The following is a 25,105-nucleotide window of genomic DNA, read 5'->3' on the forward strand; positions in this document are numbered from 1 at the left end:
GTGCGAGGTCACAGGGGAAGCTAGAGTCCTCTGAGTTGTGGGTGGGGGTAGCTTCTCAGCTTCACGGTCACCTAATCTGGCCTCTTTGGGAAGGCTTGAGAGCCTTTTGTGGTCACTTGCGTATGGCCATGCCTGTCGGATCATTTCTGCTGGGTTTTTGCTCGGGGTGGCTGGAGCCCACTGTCGTGAATTGAGTCAGGCTTACTCCCTGCCCCACTCCCCACTTTGGAAACCGTTTCTTACGATTAAATTAGTTAGGACTTAGGAGAGCTTACTCTAGGGCAAATGAGAGACTTCCATAAGCTAGGATGCTAGTCTAGACTTGAGTTATGTATTTTTTGTGTCAGACTTGTTGATAAGTACTGTTGAATGAATACTCCCCAAATTGCTTTTTTTTTTCATCAGACCACAGCATGGTAGTCTGAGGATTTCATATTGTCTTCCCATTTGCTTTTAATTAATACTCCACATAAAGAAGAAACTATCATATGATACCAACACCTTCTAAAATTGATCCATATGGGTAGAAGGTTTGGGGGGAAAAAATGGTCACCTTCTATAGTCCTGTGGGCTTGGGTAGAGGGAAGCAGGTTCATAGAAGAGTTTTCCATTTCCCTTAAAGTAAAGGTCTTCTGCTAAGTGCAAATAATCATGTGGTTATATAGAACAGTGGCCTCCCAGATTCGCCACAGCCTGAAAATTGTAGCTCAGCAGATACGAGATTCTTCTGGTTTTAGCCATTTTTAAAATAATAAAGGCATCCTTCAAAAATCAATCACAGCCCTGAAATAACCATTCTTCCCTTTCTTCATTACTGTCGGCCCAAACTCCTGTCCAAAGGCATTCTTTTTGGAGTCAAATTTAAGAAATTCTGGTTTTCTCTCAGAAGTCATATTGTATTTCTTAGGAGTGTTCTTGCCAACTGCGGAGACCAAGCATTGTATTTCAGCATTACAGCACAGAGCCTGTGGCAGTCTGGAAGCCAGGGCCATGCTCTCGGTCTTTGGGGGAAAATTAGGAAAATAAAGTTGAAGCCAAAGACAATTGAGGGAGAGAGAATGAGGATGGTCCAGATCTCCTACAGAGAAGGGCGAGGTCCCTGGAGACCTGAGCTGGGAAGGCAGCCATCACGAGTCACAGAACTTAGGGATTTGCTCCGAGTTTGGCAAGAATTGGGAGGAATGGGAAATAGGATTGATAGCAGTCGGGCTTCTTGGTGTTAAGTTCTTCCATCTGGTGATTTCCTGACCTACTCTCACACTCTGGATTGCCCTGGGTTTTGACCTCAGTAAATACTTGAGAAACGCAACTGTCTTTTCACTTGAAAGAAAGTAATTTATTCTGAAAGCAAACAGTTTAGAAAAGACAACAAAAAAGTGTTCCAGTGTCTTTGGTAGATTTGAATTTGGGGATTCCTATCACTGATTCCTTTTCAGGCACACAGTCACCCCCTTCTAATGCTTCATATGGAAGGTGGTCGAACTTGGGGCAGTTGCAGTGAAAGGGGAGACTTAAGTTGCAGTGTGGCAGTTGTCTTTGTCTGAGTGTCTTGGAGACGTGCCAACCCCACTATGCTCGCATGAAGCCCCTTGCAGACCAACTCGATCCCGTAGAAATGCAGGGTACGGGATCACATTGGGAGTCCTGAGCTACAGGCACTTTCTCACGGCATATTTATGTAAGAGTTTCCAGCTGTCCAGAGTGTAGGGAGCCAGCACCAGTCCCCCAAGGGTCACTGTGGGAACACTGTTATGGCAACTGGTTTTCATCACAGACACTGTCTCTCCGTTGGCTGAATTTTAACCACACACTAAGTAGCGTAATGGTTAATGGTATCCTGCAGATCTTTTGAAATTTAAGAATAAGTTCTGGTGGTGTGGAGTAACTAGGGGGAAGGCAGTGTGGCCGGCGGCGGCAGCTGTGGTGTGAGCTGACCCCATTCGAGATTTTGGAGCCATGCTCATTTAGAAAAAGGTTTTTGTACATTTACCAAACCGCTTATTATGAAAGCTGTGATTACTTACCCAGGTGTCCCCATTGTAACCCCCAGGGTCCTTGGTACAACTTGCTGGAGCTACCTGTCCTCACGCTGCCATCGGGATTGCTCTGTCAAAGCGGGTGTCTTGGTTTTGTGGAGTTGTGCCTCCCCACCTTTAAGCACCAGGTTTGGAAATACTGTCAGCCTTCCCTCACAGCATTCCAGCTGGACACATACTTTCACCGTGGAGAGCAGCTAAGAACTTTCGAGCTTCCTTTTGAGTATGATCGGTGACCTCAGACGTGTTCACGGAGCTTCTTTCCACAACTTGCACAGTCTGCTCTCCATGCCTTTCTGAACTCCCAGTGTGACGGCTTGCCAAAACCAAATTGCCTTTCCTGTCCAACTGCTCTGTCTTTCAGGCTTGGGAGCAGTCAGGAACCTTTAGCCTGAGCCTGACCTGAGCTTCTGCCCTCCCAGGAAGGAGGAGACTTAAAGCTGTAGCTTTGGAAACTTTCTGACCACAACTCAGACAGTAACAAATGCGTACATACATAAACACACATGGAACTGAAACAAAGGCACTCACATACTCTTCTCTTGTATTTCTTTTAAAAACATGTTGGCCTTAACTCCACAAACTGGCTTACAACGCATCAATGCGCTGTGACCAGTAGTTTGAAAACCACTGATTAAGACCACCAGTCATCAGTAGCGTTAAGGTTGGAAATGACCTGGTAGATGAATTCAGGGCAAAAGGACTCTACTTTTAAAAAGTTCTTTTAAAAAATACATAGCTACAGAGATAATACTCAGCATTCAAGGTTAGTGTGAAGTAGAGCAGATTATAAACCCTTTCCCGTGCTGAGTACTTGGGAAGCAGTAACCCTATTTCAGATCAGGACTGTCCACCAAGCGGGGAATAACCACAACACACAGTCTAGCGCTGGTGGGGCTAGGTGGCCACCTTGTGCTGGCTGTCAGTGGTATAAAGCAAGATGAAACAAGATATAAAATAAATGGGAGCTCAGACGTAGGGCTGAGGCAGAAAAAGATACGTAAGAGACCAGTATCATGCATCAAATATGTATTGAGAATTGGTGCAGGCCTTTAAAGATTACTGCCCAAGGCTCAGGTAGGGCTGGATTACATTCCTTTTTTTTTTTTTTTTTTCTATTTTATTTTTATTTTTTTAAGGTTTTATTTATTTATTTGACAGATCACAAACAGGCAGAGAGGCAGGCGGGGGGTGGGGGGGAAGCAGGCTCCCTGCTGAGCAGAAAGCCTGATGTGGGGCTTGATCCCAGGACCCTGAGACCATGACCTGAGCTGAAGGTGGAGGCTTAACCCACTGAGCCACCCAGGCACCCCTGCATTCCTTTTAATGTAAATTTTTAAGCAACTGTGTAACACACAAAAAAGGACAAATCAGAAGAGCACCATGTCCTGATATATTTTTCAAAGTGAACATTTCCTAAAGTCTCTAGCACCCGAGTCAGATAATGTTATTAATGCCCCAGAAGTCTCTTTGTGCCCCTTCTGGTCACGGCCTTGGTCCTAATGGCCCACACCATTACTGCTCCATGATGTACACGTCCTGTGGTTCATCTATTAAAAGTACGTAGTGGATTTAGAACATCAGAGTTGTGCTGCCATCGCTATGATCTAAGTTCAGAACATTCCTTCACCCCCAAAACTAATAAGTTTGCCTGATTTTTTCATCTGCTCATTTGTAAGTGGACTCAGTGTGGTTGATTTGTTTCATGTTTGCTTTTTTCCGGTTTCTGATTCTCTTCCTCACGTGTGGTTGTGGTTGGTTCATTCTCATTGCCACATCCCACCATTTATCTGTTTGACCGTCGGTAGACTTCTGGGTTGGTTCCAATCTGTGTATGAACACTGGTGGATATGTTCTTTGGTGGATACAACTCTCCGGAGGGTACACGCCACGGTGTGAAATCTCTGGGACATGGGGTATATACGTACTCAACGATATTAAGATACTGTCCAGGAATTTCCCAAAGGGTTTATATAGTGGACACTCCCCCAGGCAGGATTTGAGAGGTCCAGCTCCTCCACTTCCCAGCCACGCATGATACAGTCTCTGTCATTTTCATTTTAACCCTTCTGGTGGGTTAACATGGTATTATGCCGTAGCTTGAATTTGCATTTCCTGGCTGACACGTACAGGTGAGCGCCTTCCGTGCTGGCCATTTGGATGTTCTGTTTTGTGCAATTCCCGTTCAGAATTTTATTTTTGCCCATGTCTTCTGTTTGACTGCCTGCTGTTTTCTTAGTGATTGTAGTTTTTTGTTCTGGGTAGGAGTCCTTTGTTGGACGCATTTATTGCAAATACTTCTCCTACTCTGTGGCTTGTGTCTCTGCGAGGTTCCTCTTTATGCCAAGTGGAAATAACCTTGTAACCAGCTCAAATACTGACATAATCGTTACTACCTGTGCCAGGTTGTGCAATAGTCAAATCACGTGTTAGTCTTAACAGGAACTTTTTCTCTTGATTAATGTCATCGTATCGGTGTATAGGATTTGAGAGAGAGGAAATCATGGTTTTGGGGTTTTTTTTTAGTTTTTGCTATACTTCAGTCGTGTTGGCACATGAAATTAGCCATAACAGCTGCGTTCCTCTGGGCCTCTTGTTTTACGAGACTAGTACGGGGTCATTTCCCAGGACTGTGTGTTCCCGTATATGGATTCAATCCCTAAGCAATGTGTATGTTACTCAGATATTTCATGGCTTTCAACATCACTGAGACTTGTGGCAGGTGTGTGATGGTGACCGCAGCTGGACTAAAATGGGACTTGGCCGCATCCTGCTAAAGTAGAAATAGGTGTCACTGTTCATCTGAGTGAGCGCACTGGGTGCCGGCACCAGGCCACCAGCTGCAGAAGAGTCCTTCATCAGGCTCATGTTAAAGGCAGTTCAGAGACAACCATGTGTTCGAGCTCCAGAGGAGTGCTTCTGGCCGGTCGTGACATTTCCGTCACCCAGCTCATTTGACGAAGCGTCCAGCTCTTGTCCCTCTCTTGGGTTTTCCCCAGAGCTTCATTAGAATAAGAAATGACTTGGAGAGGACAGACTCCTAAATACTTCTTATGGATGTGAGACACACTTGAGAAAATAGACGATTGTGACTTCGTTATTTTGGGGAAAATAGGCTTTGACTTGCTCTTCTTCTGAGACCATGACTCACTTTACATTCCATGGGCCCAAAAGATATTGATGTCTTTGTCCTTGATAACATTTCTTGCAATCTAAAAATTGAAGATTGGCTTGCTCTTAATGTGGCGGGAGCAGTGTCTCTGATGGCAGAGCCTTGGGGTCCCTGCGTTGACGGGGTGCCCTGGGCCTGCCGACCTGAGCCAACGGGGACAGCGTGGGGCATGAGGGCCAGGCCTCTCTCCCCACTCTTACCACACCTTCTGCTGCAGCTACGACATGAAACAGCGAGCCGCCTTTCTCCTTGGGTGGCTGGCTTCCCGTTAGGTTCGGCCGACGGCGGGCACACGACAGATGGGTAGCTCCTCTCTGTTGGCTTTTTCCTTCCCTCACAGCGATGGTGCGGCTGTGGCTCTCCAGCCTGGCCCAGCCGTCGGGTACGGACAGGGAGCTGCTTCCCGCAGGCGGTTTTCCATACTTGGAGAGGGTGCTCCGTTCCGCCGCTAAGAGGTCACAGCCCTGTTGGCGGGGCTGCCTCTCCTGGGGCCCCAAACCCAGCTCTGCGGGTCCTGCCGACTTGCTGGGGCCCCGGGCGGCCAGCTGCCGAGCCGAGCGGCTCCCCTCAGCCTGCTCCTCACGGAGTTGCCTTCCAGCTCCACGGGGCACCTCCTCGCACTTCTAGGTGTTCACAGTCCCTCACCTTGGTTTCCCTGCCCTGAGCGGGGGCTGCATCCCTGGGGTCCTCTTTGCAATCTAGTGTCCCATTGTGCTGTCCCCTCTTCACCGTCTGGATGACAGTCTGGCCCTTCTTGGGAAATCCTCTCTGTTAAGGTCATGGCTGGGTCTCGGACTCCTGATCCAAAAGGCAATCAGATGGACAGCGCCTGCACAAAGGGGAGGGGGCCCTGGGTCCTCTTCCTGGCACCCCCAAGCTCTGAGAGGTTTCCCTGCTAGCGTGCATCACCGTAGCATCAAGACTTTCCTCCTAGGTGATAGGATTCACTCCCAGGGGCTGAGGTCGTGGGGACACCTGTATTGACCCTGCTCTTTGGTCCTGAGGTCCTGTCCTTGCTGCCTCTCTCCTTGCCCCCCACTCTGCTCTTCTGCGGCCTCTTCAAGGCATCCTTCCATTCCTGCGGTGACTTAGACTTTCTCAGGACCGTCTTGGCTCTGCCTTTCCCTGTGGATCCCATTGTCATTGTCACTCTCCTGGGGGCCTTCTGTTGCCTTGCTCTTCTGTCCTGTCACACGGTGCTACAAACACCAAGCTGTGTCGTCCCATCAGTGACCTCCAGAGAAGCTGGAGGGGATTGACCAAGTGTCCGGTGTCCCCTGGACCCCAGGTGATACCTGGAGACATTCTTCCATCTTCTCTCCTCTCGGGGGCTCTCCTCAGTGGACTGCTCTCTGCAGACCCGGCCCCGCTGTCTCTTCCCCTCATGCTTAGCTGCGGCCTCCCCTGGCTTGGCTTGTGTTGGGCTGACTGTGGAGGGGACCTTCAATGCTTTGTCTGCCTCCACACTCGTCGGCAACTGGCCTGACTTCACTGGGAGGAAAAGCTGTTCTTCCCCCCGTCCTAAGTAAAATCTGCTTTCTTAGCCCCTGGTAATGTTCTAGAACTGATTTCATTTCTCCCTCCCTGCACTCCTGAGCTCCCGGAAGTCTCGTCTCGGTTTGCTGCGGATGTGTGAGAGAGAGAGAGTGACTGGACAGTCATCAGTGGTGCGGGCAAGATGGTCGGGTGATCCGGGCTTTCTGGCCTGACCCTGGATGGCTGGAGATGCCCGAGCTGCACGAGGTGGTGAGGGAGCAGATTGGGAGGGAAGGCTCAGAACTCGTCTCTGGCCATGTGAGTGCGTCCGACCGCCGAGCGGTACAGGTGTTGTCAGCCCCGAGATGACACCGAAAACCGCGAGGCCAGGGGAGAGCTACCAGAAGCGTGGTGGCTGGTGGAGGGGAGGAGCCCGAGAGTAGAGCTGGGTGGGACACACCAATGCCAGGACACCAGATGACAACTGTCAGGGAGGCTGGAAAGAGGAGCCCTGCCCGTCGAGAGCAGGAGGACCCAAGAGGGTATCACATCCTGACCTTGCGGTGAAGGACGCCAGGGGATCCGCTCTTTCCTGTTGCTGGTAAGTCACATGAGCTGAGAACAGAGACTTAACCATTGTCTGTGGCGCTGTGCGATTCCTCCTTGACCTTGGCAGCAGTGGCTTTGGAGGGCGCGGTGGTAGATCAAAACACACAAGGAGTAGGTGTGACAGAAAATGGAGGAATGAATGAAGAACAGAAGGAACCTACTGGTGTGTAGGGATAGCAGTTTACAGGGAGAAGAATGGGTTTCTGCTAAGAACTCTTGTACAGTTGTAAACGTACGGGCTCTGTGAGTCCGCTCGCTGTTTAGACTCCCGCACTGCAGGCCCCGCCGCCCCTGTGTGAGGGGGCAGTGGCTGTGCCTGGGTGCGGCGGGGGGCCTTGGTGCAAGACAAAGAGGGTGTAGCAGGTTCTTGCCCTCTCTGCGGCTGTGACTCGCAGCAGCCGGCTCCTCCGACCAGGTTAGCAGTGAAATCCCGTGTAGACACTCGGGGATTTCTTCCCCTTCGGACCCCTTTGACTCTTTTCCTTCCCTTTAACGTTGGTGACTTAATTTGCTTTTCTGTTGCGGTGGTGGGTCTGCGTCTAACCTGTGCGAGTGTACGCTTTTGGAGACCGGACTCCCCCTGCCCAGACATGCAGCGTGGCACTGTGTGCCCGCCCCCGCCGGGGCTTCTCGGACGCCCGCTTTGGGGAGGAGGTTACGGATGGGCTCTTCTGAACTGGTGTTCAGGGGAGAGGAGCCAAAGGCCTGGGCTATTTTAATGCCTTCTACTGGGATTTTTAGGTGTTTGTGTTCTCTGAAAACCAGAATAACAGCTGTGTAGAAGTGCTTTGTGAGCACTTTGTTAGTATGGGGCCGGGGGTGGGGTGGTTTTGTGTGTGTGTGTGTTGTGTAGAAGGTGGAGGAAGTGCAAAAGCACGGTCTTCCTGCCGCTTGCCTTTGGGGCTCATCACAGCTTCAGGAGGTAGCGGATTTGTCTCCCGAGCTGTGACATGTTTAAAGGGAAGAAATTTACAGAAGATCTCTGTCTGTTTGACGTGAGTGCTGAGTCTTGAGATACAGAGCCCCCCCCCCCACCCCCGCTTTCTCAGGGGAAGGCTCAGAAGTGTAAATGCCCTAATGAGCTCGAGTCCCACATGCTTCGCATTCTCTGTGGATGGTTTTCATTTTTGGCAGGGTTTAGCTTGCTCTGGCTGCAAGTGCTCCAGCAAGGGCTTTCCATCTGGAGGATGCTCTTGGCTTCCAGACGTCTGGGCTCCTCCTGGCGAAGACATGCGTGTTGGCCCAGGGGACTGGGGACGCAACCGCAGCACCATCCTTACGAAGGTGAGCAGGTCACCGTCTTATCGTTAAGTGGCGGGGTGGGAGTGCTTCTGGTGCCCGTGGGCCCCGCAGGCTGCTGCACTGGTGATGTGACTCCAGTGGTGGGGGGTGGGTTTGACGGTAGGTTGGCACAGGGCTGGTGAGGAGCCTGAGTATCCCTCTGCCTCCCTGATGGGCCCTTGGCTTCCTGCACGGCCCTGGGGACCCCACAGGGGTGGAGAGCCCAAGGACGGCCTCCGAAGCCCACGTTCCCTCTCTCCCCCACCACATACAGTTCTGTGCGAACAGGACCCAAACCTGGCATGACCTGCAGACCGGTAACTAGTTGTAACCAACAGTGTCCGACAAAGACCGACCTGTAACCTCAGATCCTTTTTTTGTGGCGGGAGAACACACAGTTGAGAACGGATTATCTCTGTCTACTTAACCCGTTAGAGTAAGGAAGAACTAGACTTGACCCCACAAACTGAGCTCATCTGTATCTAACAAGCCAGAAAGGAGATGAGCTTTCGATTGACTTTAAAAAAGGAGTCCAGCGAGGCTGCAGGCACCCGAATTAGAGATTTCCAGATTGTGGGTCATCTAGAAACAAAATCTCCAAGAAGCAGCTGACATCTTTTCATTTTGAAAATGCTTTAATAAGTGTTGACAACACTGTTTTGCAAAATGTAAAGGTACTATACAAATTCTTAATACAAAAAGAATAAATTAAAAGCAGATTTCTTTTTTAATTCTGCAACTTTGTCTACAACATACATCCTTTTCATTGATTACAGTTGAACAGAATCCAGTAAAATCATTTTCCATGCTCTACAGTCAGTTTCAGGAGCAACCTAACCCTTTCTCCCCGTTATTAAACTAGAGTCCATTTTACACGACGTGTAATAAACTATTGACATGAATGTGTATGTAAAACTTTACACCTAGTTAACTAAGCAGTAACTGGTCATCTGATAGCACCTGGAGGGGGTCTGCTCTATTTAGAACTAACACTGAATGAAAACAAATCGGGATTTTAACAGTTTCAACACTCACCTGCATATAATAAAATAAAAAAAAATCCACCTGTCTTACAACAAAGTCTGATGTAGGTGTTCCTACCAGTCTTCAGGCTAAACAGGCAACTTCTTACACATATCCAAAGAATCCAGTCGGGCCTTTATATCAGACCAGGGGCTTCAGATTCCATCTTACTTTGTTTTAAAGAAAGACGGCTCTGTGAAAAGCTCGTAAGTGCTTGTTTGCACTAACTCCCGTTCCCCACCACACTGATCAGTGATCCCGTGGCTCTCAAAGGACTAACATTATGTACATTTTGTAGTAACTGAACGCAGCTCAACAGTAAAACCTGTTTTACGTCATCTCTGTCTTTCCTACCAGACTCTCATGGCGTTTGAACTATAATTTTCCTCCCTCTCCATTCCTTTCTGCCTCCTGAATTTGAAACCCAAGCGTTGAGAATTTTCATCTCTCATCCCTGTCACCCAGCTGGCCTAAAAGCGCGATCTGAGGGACTGCAGGCCGGATTTGAAACTATGGGACATGCTGTGTAACCTGCAGCCACGTGACCTCATCACCTCCTGTTTTCTGGACTTTTCCCGTTGCACACAGTTCAGTCTGAGTAGCCAATGTGTTTCTGGGGTGAAAGAAAAATGGCCCAGTGTATAGTGTTCTGAATGGGGAAGGAAGAAACCTGTTGGCCGTAGCTCTGATCGTCAAAGTATGAGCAACAAAAATACCGCCCCCTCCGTCCCCAGAATCCGTTAATAACATTAGAACCAGTTTTGCTGATCCCACAGGGTTTACCCACCTGTTGTGTGAATATTCGTCCCTTCCCTAAGCTGTGTCACCAATCCGGCGCCCGCAGGGCTAGGGAAACAGGCCCTGAATTGTCCGGAGTGGTCCCAGTGTGCTGTGCGCCCACAGAGCTTTCCACGCTGCAGTGGAGGGAGCCATGTTAAACGGACTTTTTAGGGTCCATCGTCCCTCCTGGTCTGGTAGTCTCGTGCTTCTCGGATTACACATACATAAAAAAATGTTTTTCTTTTTATTCTAAAGCTAACTGTGGTTTTGCTTTCCCACAAAACTACCCCACCCCTGCTCCTGTCCCTGGCTGTCAAATGCTTTTCCAATAGGAAGTCGTTATAAGTGAGAAAAACCATCCCTCCCCCCGCCCCCCACTTGCGCCCATAAGCACAGCGTACCACCTCCGTGGAGACCGTGTTTGTGCCATTTTGAATAACCCAACTAAGAGTGTGCGCTTGTTATGGATTAGAAAAGTATTTTTGAGGCCTTTGAAGATAGATGGCTTTCCAGTTGTGTCTTAAGCATAGCTCAAAACACATGTAAACATGCAGCTCTTTCTTCCCCTCTGGGTTTCTGCAGGCCACTGTGGTCGGTCAGGGTCGCTGACAAGGCCGGAGGCCCCCGGACCCTGGGGAGCTGGCGTGCTCTTCAGCCCCGCTCCGCCTGCTAGTAGACACGGGAGTGAACTCTTCCTACCTAAGGGCAGAGTTGGGTTGTCGGAGTAAGTGACACATGGGTAACCGGGTACCGAGAGAAGTCGGGTCTGAGCTCTTTGTCACACAAGTGCTAACAAGTATAAAATGAGCCACAATGGTTAAATACTCGAATGGATCGTGATGTGCTTTTTCCCTTGGTTTCCCATAAAAAGTAAAATCAAACACCTTGTGCAAAACAATAGGACACGCTTTTACTGCTTGTTTTAATGAGAGAGAAGCGCTCTTGGCCATCCCCACCTTCCGCTTCCTACAGATCCCACCAGGAACGCAGCTCGGCGCAGCAGGCTGGGCCCGGACCCCCACGCAGCCCGGGCTGCACCCGCTCCGCGCCTATGGGCCTGGCCTCCGTGGGCACACCCCTGAGGACCCGAGGCTGCAGCGCCACTCTGGCTCCCTCGACTTGATCATACCGGGTGAGTTTTCCAGGCTCTGGCCGGAGAGAGAAGGTGGGACATTAAGGGCGAGGGATAGAGAAAGGGAAACAATTTACAAATGGTTGACTTTTCACTTGTGATGAGTAGTAGCAGTTGAGAATTTAAAAGATTTCACTGCAGAAAGAATGTCTTCCTCTTGGCCCCTCATATTTTTTTGTTTATTTTTAATTTTTTTTAATCTTTGGCAGCATAGAACTGATTGCGATCCTCGGATGCATCTCTGACACACGAAGCTTCCTGTTCATTCTCCTTCCCCTCCCCCAACAGCGACTCCCCAGGGAACATTTCAAGTGTCAACTGAGCAGTCCCCGCGCATGCGAGGTGTCCTCCTCACCGAGCGCCTGGTGGGCCTGCGGGTGGCAGGCTGACCACAGCGGAACAGTCCTTCAGGATCACCCTGTATGTAAGTCCCCTTTCCTGTTCTCCTGCCACTTGTCCACAGGAATTGGATGTCTGCTACCTTCCCTGAAGGTTTCTAGCCTGGGGGCTGTCACGGCCCCGGGGTGGGGGGAAGCCACCAAGGTGCCATTGAGGATTGGTGCCTGGCTCTCTGTGGGCGAGAGCACCAGGGGACACACAGTGGGACCGGAACCTTCCAGAATGTCTCCTCAGTCAGGGTTTTAAGGGTGAAAGGGATGCGGAGACGGGAGGAAAAAAAAAGTGCTGAGGGCCGAAGCTGGTGCAGGGTGACAGTGCGTCTGGGTAAGGCAAATGAGAGGCAGTGAGGTGATCTCTGAATGGCGTTGAGGCGGTCAGATTGCGGCCGGCTGGCTCACACGAGGGTCCCGGGCTTGGCTTTCTCCTGCCCGTACCACTGGACGTCGGCTAGTTCTGGATAGAGGGAGGAATCCAGGAAACAGCTGTCGGTGTAGCTCCTGCAGGGAAGGCGAGGAGGAGAGGAGCAGGTTAGTGGACCAGAGCGGCCTTCCTCTGCCGCGAGCACAAGTCCGTGCGCCTTCACAGGGGGTCTGCTACGGCGGGGGGTCTCCCTGGGTTGTGGGGAGGTCGGCCTGAGTCAGGGCCCGGCAGGGGGAAGCTGCTCACAGGCAAGAAAAAAGAAATCCACGTTCAAGAGCCCTGCATCAGGGATGCCCGTGGAGGGGGAGAGGGAGACGGGGGCTCGAGAACTCTAGGAAGCCCTCCGGTCTGGGCCCTGCCCTCTGCGTGCAGGGCGATCTGCGCCCGCGCCTCAGGAGCCTGCAGACCTCCGGGATGCCTAGAGTCCTCTTTAGAGAGCAGATGCTTGGGTTGCCCACCGGGGGACCTCAGGCACCACCAGCTTTCCCTGCATTTGTATGTGGTTCTAGAAGCACGTCCAGAGCACGTTCAGAGTTCAGATATTTTGAAGGGAGTTTAAAAAACTTCTGAATCCGTGCTATTTATTTTAAATTATACCCACTGTTATCTGATTACAGAAACTATATAGAAAATGCACTGGACACTAGAATGAAAAAAGAGACTTTTTCAAGTCCTCAAGGTACGCATCACCATGGAGGCTGGGAGAGGTGAGGAGGTAACGACAGACACGCCAAGGCCAGTATTCAGGACTAGGAAACTGCCCCTTTCTGATCCCAAACTGGCTCTTTTGGGACAAGAGTAGAGGTCAGACTTCACCTCCACGGACCCAGGAGGGGGGTGGCATTTGCCCGGTTGGTGTCTGGAGGCGGGCTAAGGGCCTGGAGCAGCCCCTGCGGCCTGGGTAGGTGAAGGCCTGGCCACAGCCCTACCGCTGGCCGGCTCAAATCTGGGCTCTATTCACGCACTGCATGTTGGGCCTGGTGCCCCTCGGGTGCTGTTGCCTTTGTTCCTAGCATGGCTCCTCCTGTCCTCTGAGTGTCGATTTGTACCGAGTCCCACAGCGACGAAACTGGGGGCCTGGAGCCTCCAGGTAATGAAGCAACATGTCCTGTGAGTAACATCGGTCTGTGATTCCAGGGCAGTAGGTGTGTCTAGGCCCCAGAGCATATGTCGTTTCGGGGTAGAGCTGCTGCTCTGGAACACCCCAGGGCTGCTGCGTATGTGTCAGAAGAGACCTGGTTCTCCCCGCCCTTGGCGCTAGGACTTGGGGTGGCAGGAAAGCAACCCGAACCCCACACTGTGCAGCCAGATGAGCGAGCACCTTCCCCCAGCCCCACGAGCCAATTGGTGAGCGAGAGCAGCTGTTGGGCCCATCTCTCTCTCTCTGACTGGCTGGCCTAGCTAGGAACGAAGGGATGAAGGTGTTGTGGTTTTGTAAATGTTTCTCATCTGGCTTTTAAAGACCCATAAAAGTTGGAAAACCCAACACATCGGTGGCATCCAGGGGCCTTTACTGAGAGCCCTGGGCTAGAACTCCTGACCCAGTGGGATGAAGGCCACTTTCAGAAGCAAAGTGACATACGGGCCCTTCCTCCTGGTGCTGGCCACGTGCACCTGTTACGGCATGTGAGCGGTGCGGGACCCTGGAAGCTCCCTCTCCACCCTGGCAGGAGTGCCTTTTGTCATGCGCCTGAGGACTGAGAAAGTTTTTCTGGCAGGAGGTGGTTGGATCCACTGGGGGGACCTATGTTGTACTCTCGGGGCTGGTCCCTCCCTAACTCCTTGTGGTCCTGATGCTGCCCTTCCCCTTCCCCCAGGTGAACCAGTGACCCAGGTGGGCCTGTTAGAATCCTCTACCCGGGGTCACGGACGTCAAAGTGTCCTCCTGACACTAGTTAGCAGGGGCAGGAAGTGGAGGCAGCGATGAACAAGAACTAGCTGGGTCTGGCTCCCCTTGTGCTCTAAACCACGAGACAGGCACGATACTGGAAAGCCCATCCATTTCTAAAACAACAGTTGGATCCAAATTGTTTCTGGGAGTTAGAATAAATTAAGGCTCCCTGCTCATACGGCTGAAGCACCTTGGAGAAGACACTTAGGATTTTCACTCATCTAAGTGCCCCCGCTTTTTTCATTCTGGTAAGAATGACTGCCCTGAAGTTCGCACTTCAAAGAAATGGCCTGTATGACAGGTCCTGGAGGAGACCAGCTGGAGCATTCATGTCTCAAAGAGAGAGAAGGCAAGCTCCTCCAAGAAGGATTTTTGGAATTTGTAACAACAAGAACAACAAAAACCCTTAGTGGAAGGGGTTTGAATTGCTTCCAGAGCTGCGGGACTATTCCCGTAAACACTGAATTTGTAAAATGGGGACACTTGTTCTTAGTTCCTCAAGAACTGAGGTTACAACTTGATTAAAATCCAGTAAGATCCTGAAGTTTTACTTAGTTGAATTTTGTTTTCTAACAGTTTGGTGGCAGTGCTGGGATCCCAAGGAGACCTTACACGGCTTGGGGACAGCAAGAAACACAGGCAGCAGAGACTGTGAACCCTGAGGTGTCTCTGTCACCGTTTGTGAAGGCCGTGGGTAAGTTCCTCTCGGTTCCAAGCTCCGCTCTCTTTGCGTTAAGCTCCCCATGGAAGTGGCTTCCTGATCTAGGATGAACATTGTCTGGCCTGACGGGTGCCTCGGAGTCCTCGGCCCTTGCTTCGCCTGCAGTCCCAGGCCAGGGCATGGTGTCTTGGCTTGAGTTGGCCGATGGTTGCACCTGGAACCTCAATCCCTAGTCCTCGGTTAGTCCCCAGGGCCCATGTGTTGGGGGCTGCTGGTTGTGCGCACCTGACGCCTCCTTTTGGCCAGTCCATGGCATCATCTCTGCGGTTACTATGGGTCTGTTAACGTGCCCATGAAGTGAAGGAATAACGGATGTGATGTTCATGAGAACCTCAGAAGCCAAAGCTGCAAAAGGGGTGGGCACAGGCCAAGTGCTGAGAAGCCATTAGGGCGCTTGCCCCCCAGTGCTGGGGTAAGTGGGTTACGGAATGGGTTAGACGGCCACCAGGTCGACCTCAAGAAAACTTCCCTGACAAGGTACACTGCGAAAGGTCCCAAGATCCCCAACCAGCGGCACGTCCCTCTTGGGTGTTCACTGGTCTCTGAGAGACTGAAGGCTCAGCTGAGAGCTCTTGTCCTCCGGTTCTAGAGAACGGCATGTGCCACCTGCTGGCGCAGCTGCTTGGGTGCCATCTGGTAAAACATACTAGCATCACCTTGGCCGTCGGGGAGCAATTTCAGTCCAGAGCAAGACCACAGGATGTGAAATGGAGCCGCTCAGGCACGTGCCCTCAGAAGGACGGATCGTAAACGCCAAGAGACTGATGTCCTGTAACTGCCTGATCTATAGAAGATGGACACTTCTCTCCTGAGCAGCCAACACCTGCCCAGGATCTCTCCCTGTTCTCAAGCCAGTGAATTGGGACCGTGGACATTGCTAGAACACTTGCCACGTTTCTGCAAAGTGTAAGACTCCTGTGTAAGGATAAGGTGCTTACGGACACGCAGGCTTCACACCGGGTCACCTGTCACCCACCAGACAATCCCGTGCAATGAGGGACACCTGGTTTTAGGTCAGACCTCTTGGAAAAACTCCCCAAAATGGGATCCCAGTCCTCTCAAGGCTCTACGGGTGCCCCTCACCAAATCCCAGGGTTTCATGCTAAAAACAGTTATGGTGTCTCATGCACACAGACCAGCAGTACTGAAGACAACCTGGAATCCCAGAGATCCCTATGAGGAATGTTCCAGTGAGACAAGTTCGTTCATTTAAGACATGCATGTGAATGTAAGGGTTCCCAAACAGAATGGGATCCATGTTTTAATTGGTACGCAGAAGCCTCCGGAAGGCTTCAAAATTTGGAACTGCTTCACTGAGAGATTCATTGCAAACGGGTAATGAAAAGTTCAAGACAGAGGTGGTACCTAAAACTAAAGACTGTCCGCCTGCTGGAACTCCTGCTGCTTCCCTGTACCCTCCTTTACACCGAAGCGCTCGTGGTATTACTCCTTTATCCGAATGGTCTTCAGCCCGCAAGAGACTACGTGAGCCTGTGACACGGCTGTCAGAGGAGGGTCCCCACACGGGGCCCTCGAGGGATTCTCTTGTAACTGCTACCAGTGACTCCTGAAACAGCCCAGCGGAAACAAAACCTGGGGCACCCCTGTCAGGTTCCGGTAGTGCATGAGATACACTCTGTACTTCAGACCCCACTTGCTCTGGAGCCCACAGATGGGAATCCTGGAAAAACTAGCAGAAGCCCACGACTGGTGAGAATCCTTACCAGAGTCCTCTCTCCCAAATCTCTGTAGCCCACTCGAGAGAGGAAGGTAAAATTTTGAGTTCCTTCCTTTCCAAGTCCAAACTGACAGGTTACTGAATCTCTCTCTCCCAGGGACAGCTGTTGCCCTCCTGTCTCCTGGGTCCTGAGAGCTGGGCTTGGCAGCCATCACATTCCCTTCCCATCCCCCCGATGTATGGCCAGGCAGAAATGTGGGTTGAACGCCATGCGCTTATCGCCAGTCCTCAGGAAGTGTCTCGGCCTGTTTTGGTCATCTCTGGGAGCGGCTCTGGCTCCTGGGCGAGTGGTATTCTCTACCCTCTCTTGAGGACGCCGCCTTGGTCCATGGTGGTGTTCAGTCCTAGCCAGGAGCAGTTACTGTTTGGGCTCTAACCTGACAGAGTTGAAAGGATTTTTAGGAAGCTCTCTGGTCACAAGTTGGCCAGGTTGGAAGCAGACAGTTATCACCAGAGCCTGACAGCAACCTCATGGGCGGCTTTCTCCCCGTGTCCTCAGAGGGAAAGAAAAACATTTTGCTGCCATCTGTTGAAGGATTTACCAGAACAAGCCAGAGACTAAGCTCTAAATCTGGAACACAGGAATCTCGTGGTTTCCATTCTAACTGCAGGTGGGGTGGGATGGGTGGGTCAGCCCGGGGTGTCTCACAACCCAGTTTCATGAGGAATCAAAAACGAGGGTTCCTGACTGAGGACAAATCACATCTTCACCAGGACAAGTATAGCTCTAGGAGCAAGTCAGATCCCATCTGTCATTGTGACCAATCCCCAAACCTTCCCAGTTCGTCTCAAGAGGCTTGATACGAATTTAAGAAACAAAGCCCTTCTCCCAGGAACGACAGGAATGTTCTACTTGCAGAACTCGTCTCGTAGGCCATCCCTTTCACGGGAGAACTTTAGGGAGGTCATTCTTACCAGAAGGAGAAAAAAAGGGGGAAGGCTATTTGGAGTTCAGGTGAATGACAGTCTTAAATGCCTTCTCCTCAGATGCTTTAGCCGTCTAAGCAGGTAACCTGAATTCATCCCAACTTTCAGAAACATGATTTGGTTCCAACTGTTCTTTTGTAAACTAGTCAGTTTTGCGTTCTCATACTGGTCTCCTGGCTGCACTTTAAAACGAAAGCTGTAAGATCTCTATGTCTGTGGATGTATGTTGTAGTTGGGTGATGTTTTTTCTACCTCTGGGTGATAATGCCAAAATTAATCTGTAAAACCTTGTTAATTAATTGGCTTAAAAAGAAGCTTTCCTTGTCAACAAACCACTGCCAGTTTTGTAGCAACAAGATTACTTGAGAACACCATCTAGACCTGGGCCGCTGCCACGGGTTTGCACAGGGACCTCAGAGGCCATGTCGCTGGCCGGCCGATCCCAGAGCACGCACAGCCCTTCCTAGGCCTCAGAGGCTGCCCTGCCCTCCTTAATCTTCCAGGACTAGTAGAAAGGACTAAAGGCATCATTGAAACCCCATTAGGAAACTTCTGTGCAACTCTAGAATTTCTCTGGACCAAGATGCGGTCATTGGACTTTCTGAAGCTCAAGTCCTTACGTTTAGAAAAGCTTGTTCCTTACAGAACAGTAACTGGCGGGTGCACGCATTTGCCTCCTTCCTGGTACTCTGACCCTCAGATTGCCCAACCAGACCTGTTAGGATATTGCCACTTCCTCTCTCTTTCCAGAACAAGAACAGCACCTGACCTTCCTGAGCCACATGCTGGAGAGTACTCGTACTGGAAGAGACATCAAGTCAAGGACTCCCTCTGCCCTATTGTGAAAGGACCTTTCTGGTACTGCTGACCAGTTCCTGCCCGGTTAACCCTGGACTCATCTGTCCTGATGTCCAGGAGTCAGGGGACCTGAAAGGAACAGCTGCAAGCTCTCCATCCGCCAGCAGCAGAGGGCTAGCCCGGATGTCGGACCAGGCCTCAAACACCGTTCTTCTTCCCTATGAAAATCGTGATGGGCGAAAATGAATCAGACTCTTCCACATAAATGTTTTTCTATCTGCTCTTCTCTGTTACTCCTTGACTTGGAAAGACTGTATGCTCCCCATCACAGGCAACTGCCCAGGGAGACAACCTCTCAGACTGCTGAATCTGCCTTCGCAAACTCTGATCTGTCCATGATTTTGGGCACCCCTGGGCTTTTCTGTAGCCAGTTCTCCTTCATAAACCATATCCGAATTCCCTTTGATGCCAGCTTCTACAGTTAGACGTCGCAGCCAGGCTTTCCCAGCGCCTTCTTGTTACCATTCTCCAGTGATACCCATCCTTGACCAAGGTACAGATACCCCTGTGCCCTAGATAAGTCCACTGGCATCACCAGGCTCTTAAGATTTTCCAAATCCGATTTGCCCCTGATCACAAAGAATTTTCACCAGCAGCATCTGCTTTGGCAAGGAATTTAGAACAAATTTCTATTTCGGACTAGGAGACGGACTTCCTGAAAGTGCCAAAAACCTAACCAACCCCTGGCTGGGCCGAGCAGACGTGGCGCTGACTCCCTGAGCACTGCCGCTTCAGCCCCACAGCACTGATCTTTGTCCGGGGCGGGGCGCTGATCCTTCTCCTGGGGCCTGTGAGCACCCAGACTGGCATAGAAGCAGCTCTCTCCCTCTGGTTCTGTCACTGTACCCCAACTGTCCGCAGCCAAACTGAGACACCTTATTGGTCAGCTCCCCTGAATTTACATTGTCAGGTTAGAAGAGACCCGGAAGCATTCATAATTCAGGAGTCGCTTCCTTTGGCTGGTCTCGGCTTCGCAAACAGGTTAGGGCCCCAGACTTTGCTTTAACCCATCGAACCACTGACAACTCAGGTGCTAAGGCTATCGCTGCCCAGCAAGACTCCCTAGACTCTCTGCCTAAATTGTCTTTGACAGCAGGCTAGCCCTCGATTACTTCTTGGCAGTACTGGCCGTCTGTGCCACAATCAGTCAAAATGCAGACTTGGCTTAACACTTCCAGGGAAGTCAAGGTTCAGTTACATCATCTGAGAACAAGCCACTGGTTACAAGTGCAGTTTGACTCATCTTGGAATTCTGATTTATCAGCTGGTTCCCAACAAGCCTAGGCTTATGGTTTAAATCTATACTACAGCTGGGTCTTTCTATCCTCTTTGTCATTTTGTTTTGTGATTCTTTAAAGTACTGAGTTACCCAGTCCAGCCTTTGTGAAAATAATGAGCCTAACGCATTTCAAAGCCTTGGGCAAGCAGCTTTCTGACATCTACACCCTTGACAAAGTCTCCTTGCCTTGACGGTCCACTTTGACCCAACAGAAGTTGCTCAGGTGTGGCCTATTGCTTGCTACTATTCCCGAAGCTGTTCTCACCCTGAGGGAAGGCATGGTAAAGAATAAAGATACGAGTATGAGCAAAGAAACAACACGGATCATCAAAAGGTGAAGTCCCTGCAAAAGACACTCAGTGGTGTATTGCGTGATGGCTGCCCCTCACGGGCACTCGAGGCTGAAGAGGAAATGTAGAACCAAACTAAAATGGAGTCACTTCTGTCAAGGACAAAATGGAGACAATCAGTGCAGGCTCATAAAGGAAAATTAACCTATCCTTACACAAATTCTGGCTCTTCCCAGAAATCAGCAGAGGACACCACCCAGTCTCCCAAAGCCAATTCTGTTTAGTCTCTTTCTGAACTTCCCCGTCCCCTGCAAATAACTCGTGGTTTGGTTTTTGACCCTGCTACTTGTTCAGATGGGGCCAGTGAGATCCCTTTTCCAGTTCCCTCCTCTGTGGCACATAACACGTGAAGATGGTCTTCCCTCCAAGGGGCTTGTGCTCCTTCGAACATCTTCGATTATGGAAGAAAAAAGAGGGAAAACAATGCCTAAACAACATGGTTGTTCAGTGACGGTTTCTGCAAAAGATCTTGAGCAAGAGTGGGGAATGTGAAAGGATTTCAATCTAAAATGAAACCAGAGGATATGAAATGAACAATCTCACTCATGTCCCCTCATGAGTTAGAATGGAACTTAAGAACTCAGAAGTTGATTTTCCATAAATACTTACAGAAAACTGAGACTTACTGCTTAACCAGAGAACTATGCCAAGGATCTCTTCCTGTCCTGCAGCCGATGAATTTGTTTAGACTCCTGGCTAGATTTTTCCTTCTTTGCACGCTTTGCAAATCCAGCCTGCTCCAAGCGCTCAACGCTCACCTGTAGCTTGCTACAGCCTGCATTTCTCGAAGTGCACTTCTTCTGCCACTCCCCAGTGAACCCCATTTCTGGTCACTGGCACCTGCCTCAGCTGACCTCCTTACTGCGTTGTCCGCCATCACTGGGAACCTTCCAGTTAGATAATCCATGTAAGTGAACCTGAAAGCAAGGTTTGCCAAATGCATCAGAATGGGTTACCCATCTTCGTGGGCATGCGGAAGCCTCCAAAAGGTTTCACGATTCCAGAGTAGCTTCATTAAGAGAGTCATTGCAAAAGGATAACGAAAAGTGAAAGACAGAAGAGGTACCCAAAACCAAGACCGTAACATTGACGTGACTCTTCCTACTTTCCTTTATTCTCTCTCCCCTCCGAACACTCATGGTCCGCTCATCCTCTGAAGTGTCTTTCGAGTCTGAAGAGCCCACATGACTGTCAACAAAAGTCTGCCCCGTTACTGGCCCCAAAGGTGGCCAGTATCAGCCACTTCTCATAGTTGACGGGACTCTGAGGGGTTTTCTGGTAACCTGTGACCAGTTAGTCCATTAAACAGCCACCAGGAAACTAAAATGGAAATGAATGGAGAGCCTTGCTCAATTCTGGCAGGTTCCAGGGCTGTATGCTCTCCTTTATGCCCCACATGCTTGGGGCCCTGCAGGGGAGTGCCCGGGAAAAGGGGCAGAGGCAAAGGGTCGGAATCCTGATCAGAGTCCGCTTCCCTGACTTCTTACAACTCAGATCTTTACAAGAACAGAAGTGCAGCCATTTTAAAGGGAAGCAATTTGAAGCCCACCTAGCATTTTTAGCAATCCCCAAATCTCCCCCCCACCATCATCTCAAAAGCCTTATAATTACTCTAAAATTCTGGCCTCAGGATAACAAAATTCCATCTTGAAGGAACTAGAGATGTAAGTGTTCTTTCTGGTGTCCCTGGAAAATCTCAAAGGATTTGTTTCTCCTCTTATAAAAGATGTTTCACTAATTAGGTTTATTTGCTATGTTAAATTACCTGGGAAGCTTTGTCATATAAGTAAGAAAAACCTTCTTAGGTTATTTTTTATAGACCATGTTATTCTTGAAAATGTATGAAGTTTCTACAAATCGGATATGTCCTGGTATATGTTATTCATAATTTCAGTTACTATCTTTAAATGTTGTGTATCACAGAACTAATCAGATTTCCTTATCAATTTCATTATAATGAACTCCAGTCAGATCTGAGCATTTTAAACGTGTTTTGTCATTTACAGCCACTTGATTTTGCAGAACTGAGACTCGGGAAGGAATCCTACCAAGAACTCCTGACCTCTGACACCACGCTCGATTACAAGGTGCTGAACCTGGTGCGTATTTTGTGACCGAAGAAGGCTCCACCTCCTGTCTGGCCCAGTGCAGAAGCTGGAGACGCCAGACTCAAACTGACAAGTTAAGAGAGGTACCAAATCGAGGTTGAGGGCTTCCTCCCAAGGTGTGGCAAATTCCTCCTTCCCTCTCTGACCATTCTTACCCTAATTCTTACTCCATAAAGGTCTGCATGATCCTTTTGTCCACCTTTCTCCTGGCCCTGGCCTGCAGAGGTAATGCCATTGTGCACCCATCTCAGGCCACTGCCACGGGAGAGGTAATCTGGCCTCCGGAAGACGGCCGGATTCCCCCACGATGCTCTTGCTCCCGCAGTCCTGCCCGTCACAAACTTCTGCCTGACTGCCCATGCCTCAGTTGCCCTGGGCCCAACGTAGCCCCTCTTTCCACCATGTCACAGGCCCAGGTTATGAACCCCAGGCCCAGAGAACTTGGCATCCAGGCTCTGTCCAAAGAAATGGACACCAGGCAAGGGTAATAGACCCTTGAGTTGTACTGGCCTCCGTGGCTGTCCTCCTCTGAGTCCCAAGCCACAGACTCAAATAGGAATGACCAGGAAGCATTCACGAATCCAAGTTTGCCTCCCCGGGCAGATCGTCCGCCTTCCTGGACAGGAGTAAGCACGAGCGAGCCTGCACTTTGGGACTTCTCCCTCACTCTCGCAGATGCTGCAGAATTGGCTTCTAGAACAAGACCTGCCTCACGAATTCCTAGGCTCTCTGCCTGAGCTGTTCCGATGAGTAGCCCTGGAGTGTCTCTCAGCTGAGGTGCTGCTGTGGCCAAACAGTGCCACTTGCTGAACTCGGATAGATGCTTCCCGGGAAGTGAAGACTCAGTTACCCAAGACCCCCCACACATGGCAGTGGGCTTACGAAAGGGACTCCGTCGGTGGGGTCTTCCTGATCGGTTGTTCCTCTGCTCTGATAACCACAGTCGTCCCACTCGCACACGCTTTGCTCTCAAAAGCTTTAACCACATGGTTGCAGCCATTCATTACCCAGCAAAGGATCTCCCTACAGACAGAACTTCAGAAAAAGAACGAAGGGAATGACCAACGTAAAGAATGAACCTGATCTAGTGACCTGTGAGTACCACACAGAGATTCAGCAAAACCTGTGAGAACTGAGCGTTAGCTACAAGTAACCCTAATGCCTAAAGTTTTGATCACATCTCTTGGTGAGGCTAGGAGTGTGATTAAAAGGAAGGAATGGTTAAAAATAAGAAAACAAGCCCAAAATGGAGTCACTGATGCTAAGACCCACCTCACCAAACTGAGACCTCAACTTACTATCAGTTCTCCCAGAGCCGTAATGACTCTGGAGTCATTGGACTCCCAGAGTCCAATCAAAAATGACCTTGCAAGAACCAGTCAATTTTTTGCCTAGTATAAATCTGTGTTCATGCTCTCTTCTGCCTAGAGAAGTCTCATCTTGAACAGCTCCTTTCTATCTGCTAGAGATGCTGCCCGAGTCATGAATTACCGGATAAAGCCTATACAGTCTCCCCGATTCCCTCTGTTTTTTTTGTCTTCCTCTCAAAGGCTAAGCCCCTATTTTCCTAATCTCCCATCTGCCAACTCAGGAACCTTTCAATAAAAATTGTTCCACGTGTCTCTCCTAATTTTTCAGGATCTCGTCCTGCCCTACTTTTTAGGGAGAAGTCTCTACAACACTCACTCTCTACAACAAGATGAGGCTCTTCGCTGGTCATCAGACACCCCTGCCTGTTGCTGCATCTGTGTTTTTTCCCCGTGGAATGCCGCCCACCCCCCCAAACCCACCCCAAGCCGTGGAAGCCAGATTCAAGAGCTACTGCCGCAAGCCCGAGTCCTCCTGCTTCCGCCTGGAATGCTCTGAAGTCTCGGAGTAGTTAATACCTACGTCCTGCTCTTCCTCCCTCTCCTTGCGTGGCTCCTGTTAGAACTCCTGGTCTTAAGCATGGTTCCTGGAACATAGGGTTCTATTTTTGGCTGAAAAAAAAAGCTTACAATTTTTTATCCACTATCCTTCTCTTTTTTAGTTGACCCTTGAAATACCATTTAAATCTCAGTGTCTTATCTACCAGTTGGAATCTGGGCCCTGGGAAGCAGAACCGGACCAGGAGGTACTGGTTTTCTGCCCACTACAGCAGGGCTTCGCGAATTTCAATGTGCATTTGGTTCACCCAGGGGCTCATCAAAATGCAGATTCAGGGGTGCCCGAGTGGCTCAGTGGGTTAAAGCCTCTGCCTTCGGCTAAGGTCATGATCCCAGGGTCCTGGGATCGAGCCCCCCATTGGGCTCTCCGCTCAGCAGGGAGCCTGCTTCCTCCTCTCTCTCTCTCTGCCTGCCTCTCTGCCTACTTGTGATCTCTGTCAAATAAATGAGTAAAATCTTTAAAAAATAATAAAATGCAGATTCAATTTCAGTACACCCAGGAGTCCAGCTTTCCACCAAGCCCCCAGGTAATGATGGTGGACCACATTCTGGAAAGCAGGGCATTTGGCAGAGTCTGCATCTATCCCTCAGGAACGCTGGACAAGATCATGGGTGATCTTCAGGTGCCTAGGTCAACTTGGGTCTGCTTTAGGTGCTTTGAACTGTCAATTGCAAGACGCTCTTCTCTCCGTGGACTAAACCATAGTCACTAAACCAATATGTACACAGAGTCTGGAAAGGGCTAGAACATACTCCAAGGTCTTTTCTGGGAAGTAGCAGGGGGACTATCTAACATCTGCTATAAAAACAGACATATACACAGAGCTCCACGGGTTTCCAGAAATAAGACATAACAATAACAGCTTCCACACCATTCACAAGTTTCCTTCTGGAAATTACGATATGGGCAGGGGGGACACATGCAGCACATCTGAGACCACAAACTCATGAGCAGCGAAGGGGGGAGGGCTAGGAGAACC

The 25,105-nt window shown here is 50.0% G+C and overlaps 2 protein-coding genes and 1 long non-coding RNA gene across 11 annotated transcripts in view; 2 read left to right on the forward strand and 1 right to left on the reverse strand.

Moving 5' to 3' along the window:
- Window positions 1-3,182, forward strand: part of PRPF18 (pre-mRNA processing factor 18) — a 69,508-nt gene extending 66,326 nt beyond the window's left edge. Inside the window, exon 12 of the transcript XR_006819580.1 lies at window positions 2,051-3,182. The gene's annotated coding sequence lies outside the window, so the exon portion shown is untranslated. The remainder of the gene's footprint in view (window positions 1-2,050) is intronic.
- An 81-nt stretch (window positions 3,183-3,263) lies between these two features.
- On the forward strand, window positions 3,264-24,210 carry LOC123947480. Of its 2 annotated transcripts, XR_006819761.1 has the most exons (6): window positions 3,264-7,285; window positions 8,428-8,577; window positions 11,350-11,933; window positions 12,946-13,007; window positions 14,796-14,913; window positions 22,099-24,210. It is a non-coding gene; the product is annotated as an uncharacterized LOC123947480 (long non-coding RNA). The 2 variants fall into 2 exon arrangements; XR_006819760.1 differs by having other exon boundaries at window positions 3,264-8,577.
- The window catches only part of FRMD4A (FERM domain containing 4A), a 607,066-nt gene continuing 591,151 nt past the window's right edge, over window positions 9,191-25,105 (reverse strand). For 6 of the 8 annotated variants that reach the window (XM_046013725.1, XM_046013732.1, XM_046013730.1 and 3 more), the window contains one exon: window positions 9,191-12,405. In XM_046013725.1, the coding sequence (XP_045869681.1) occupies window positions 12,303-12,405 (103 nt within the window). In that variant the 3' untranslated portion in view covers window positions 9,191-12,302. The remainder of the gene's footprint in view (window positions 12,406-25,105) is intronic. The other 2 variants (XM_046013729.1, XM_046013731.1) reach the window with 1 other exon arrangement.

The sequence above is a fragment of the Meles meles genome, chromosome 7 (assembly GCF_922984935.1).
Source record: "Meles meles chromosome 7, mMelMel3.1 paternal haplotype, whole genome shotgun sequence".
Classification (NCBI taxonomy): Eukaryota; Metazoa; Chordata; class Mammalia; order Carnivora; family Mustelidae; genus Meles; species Meles meles.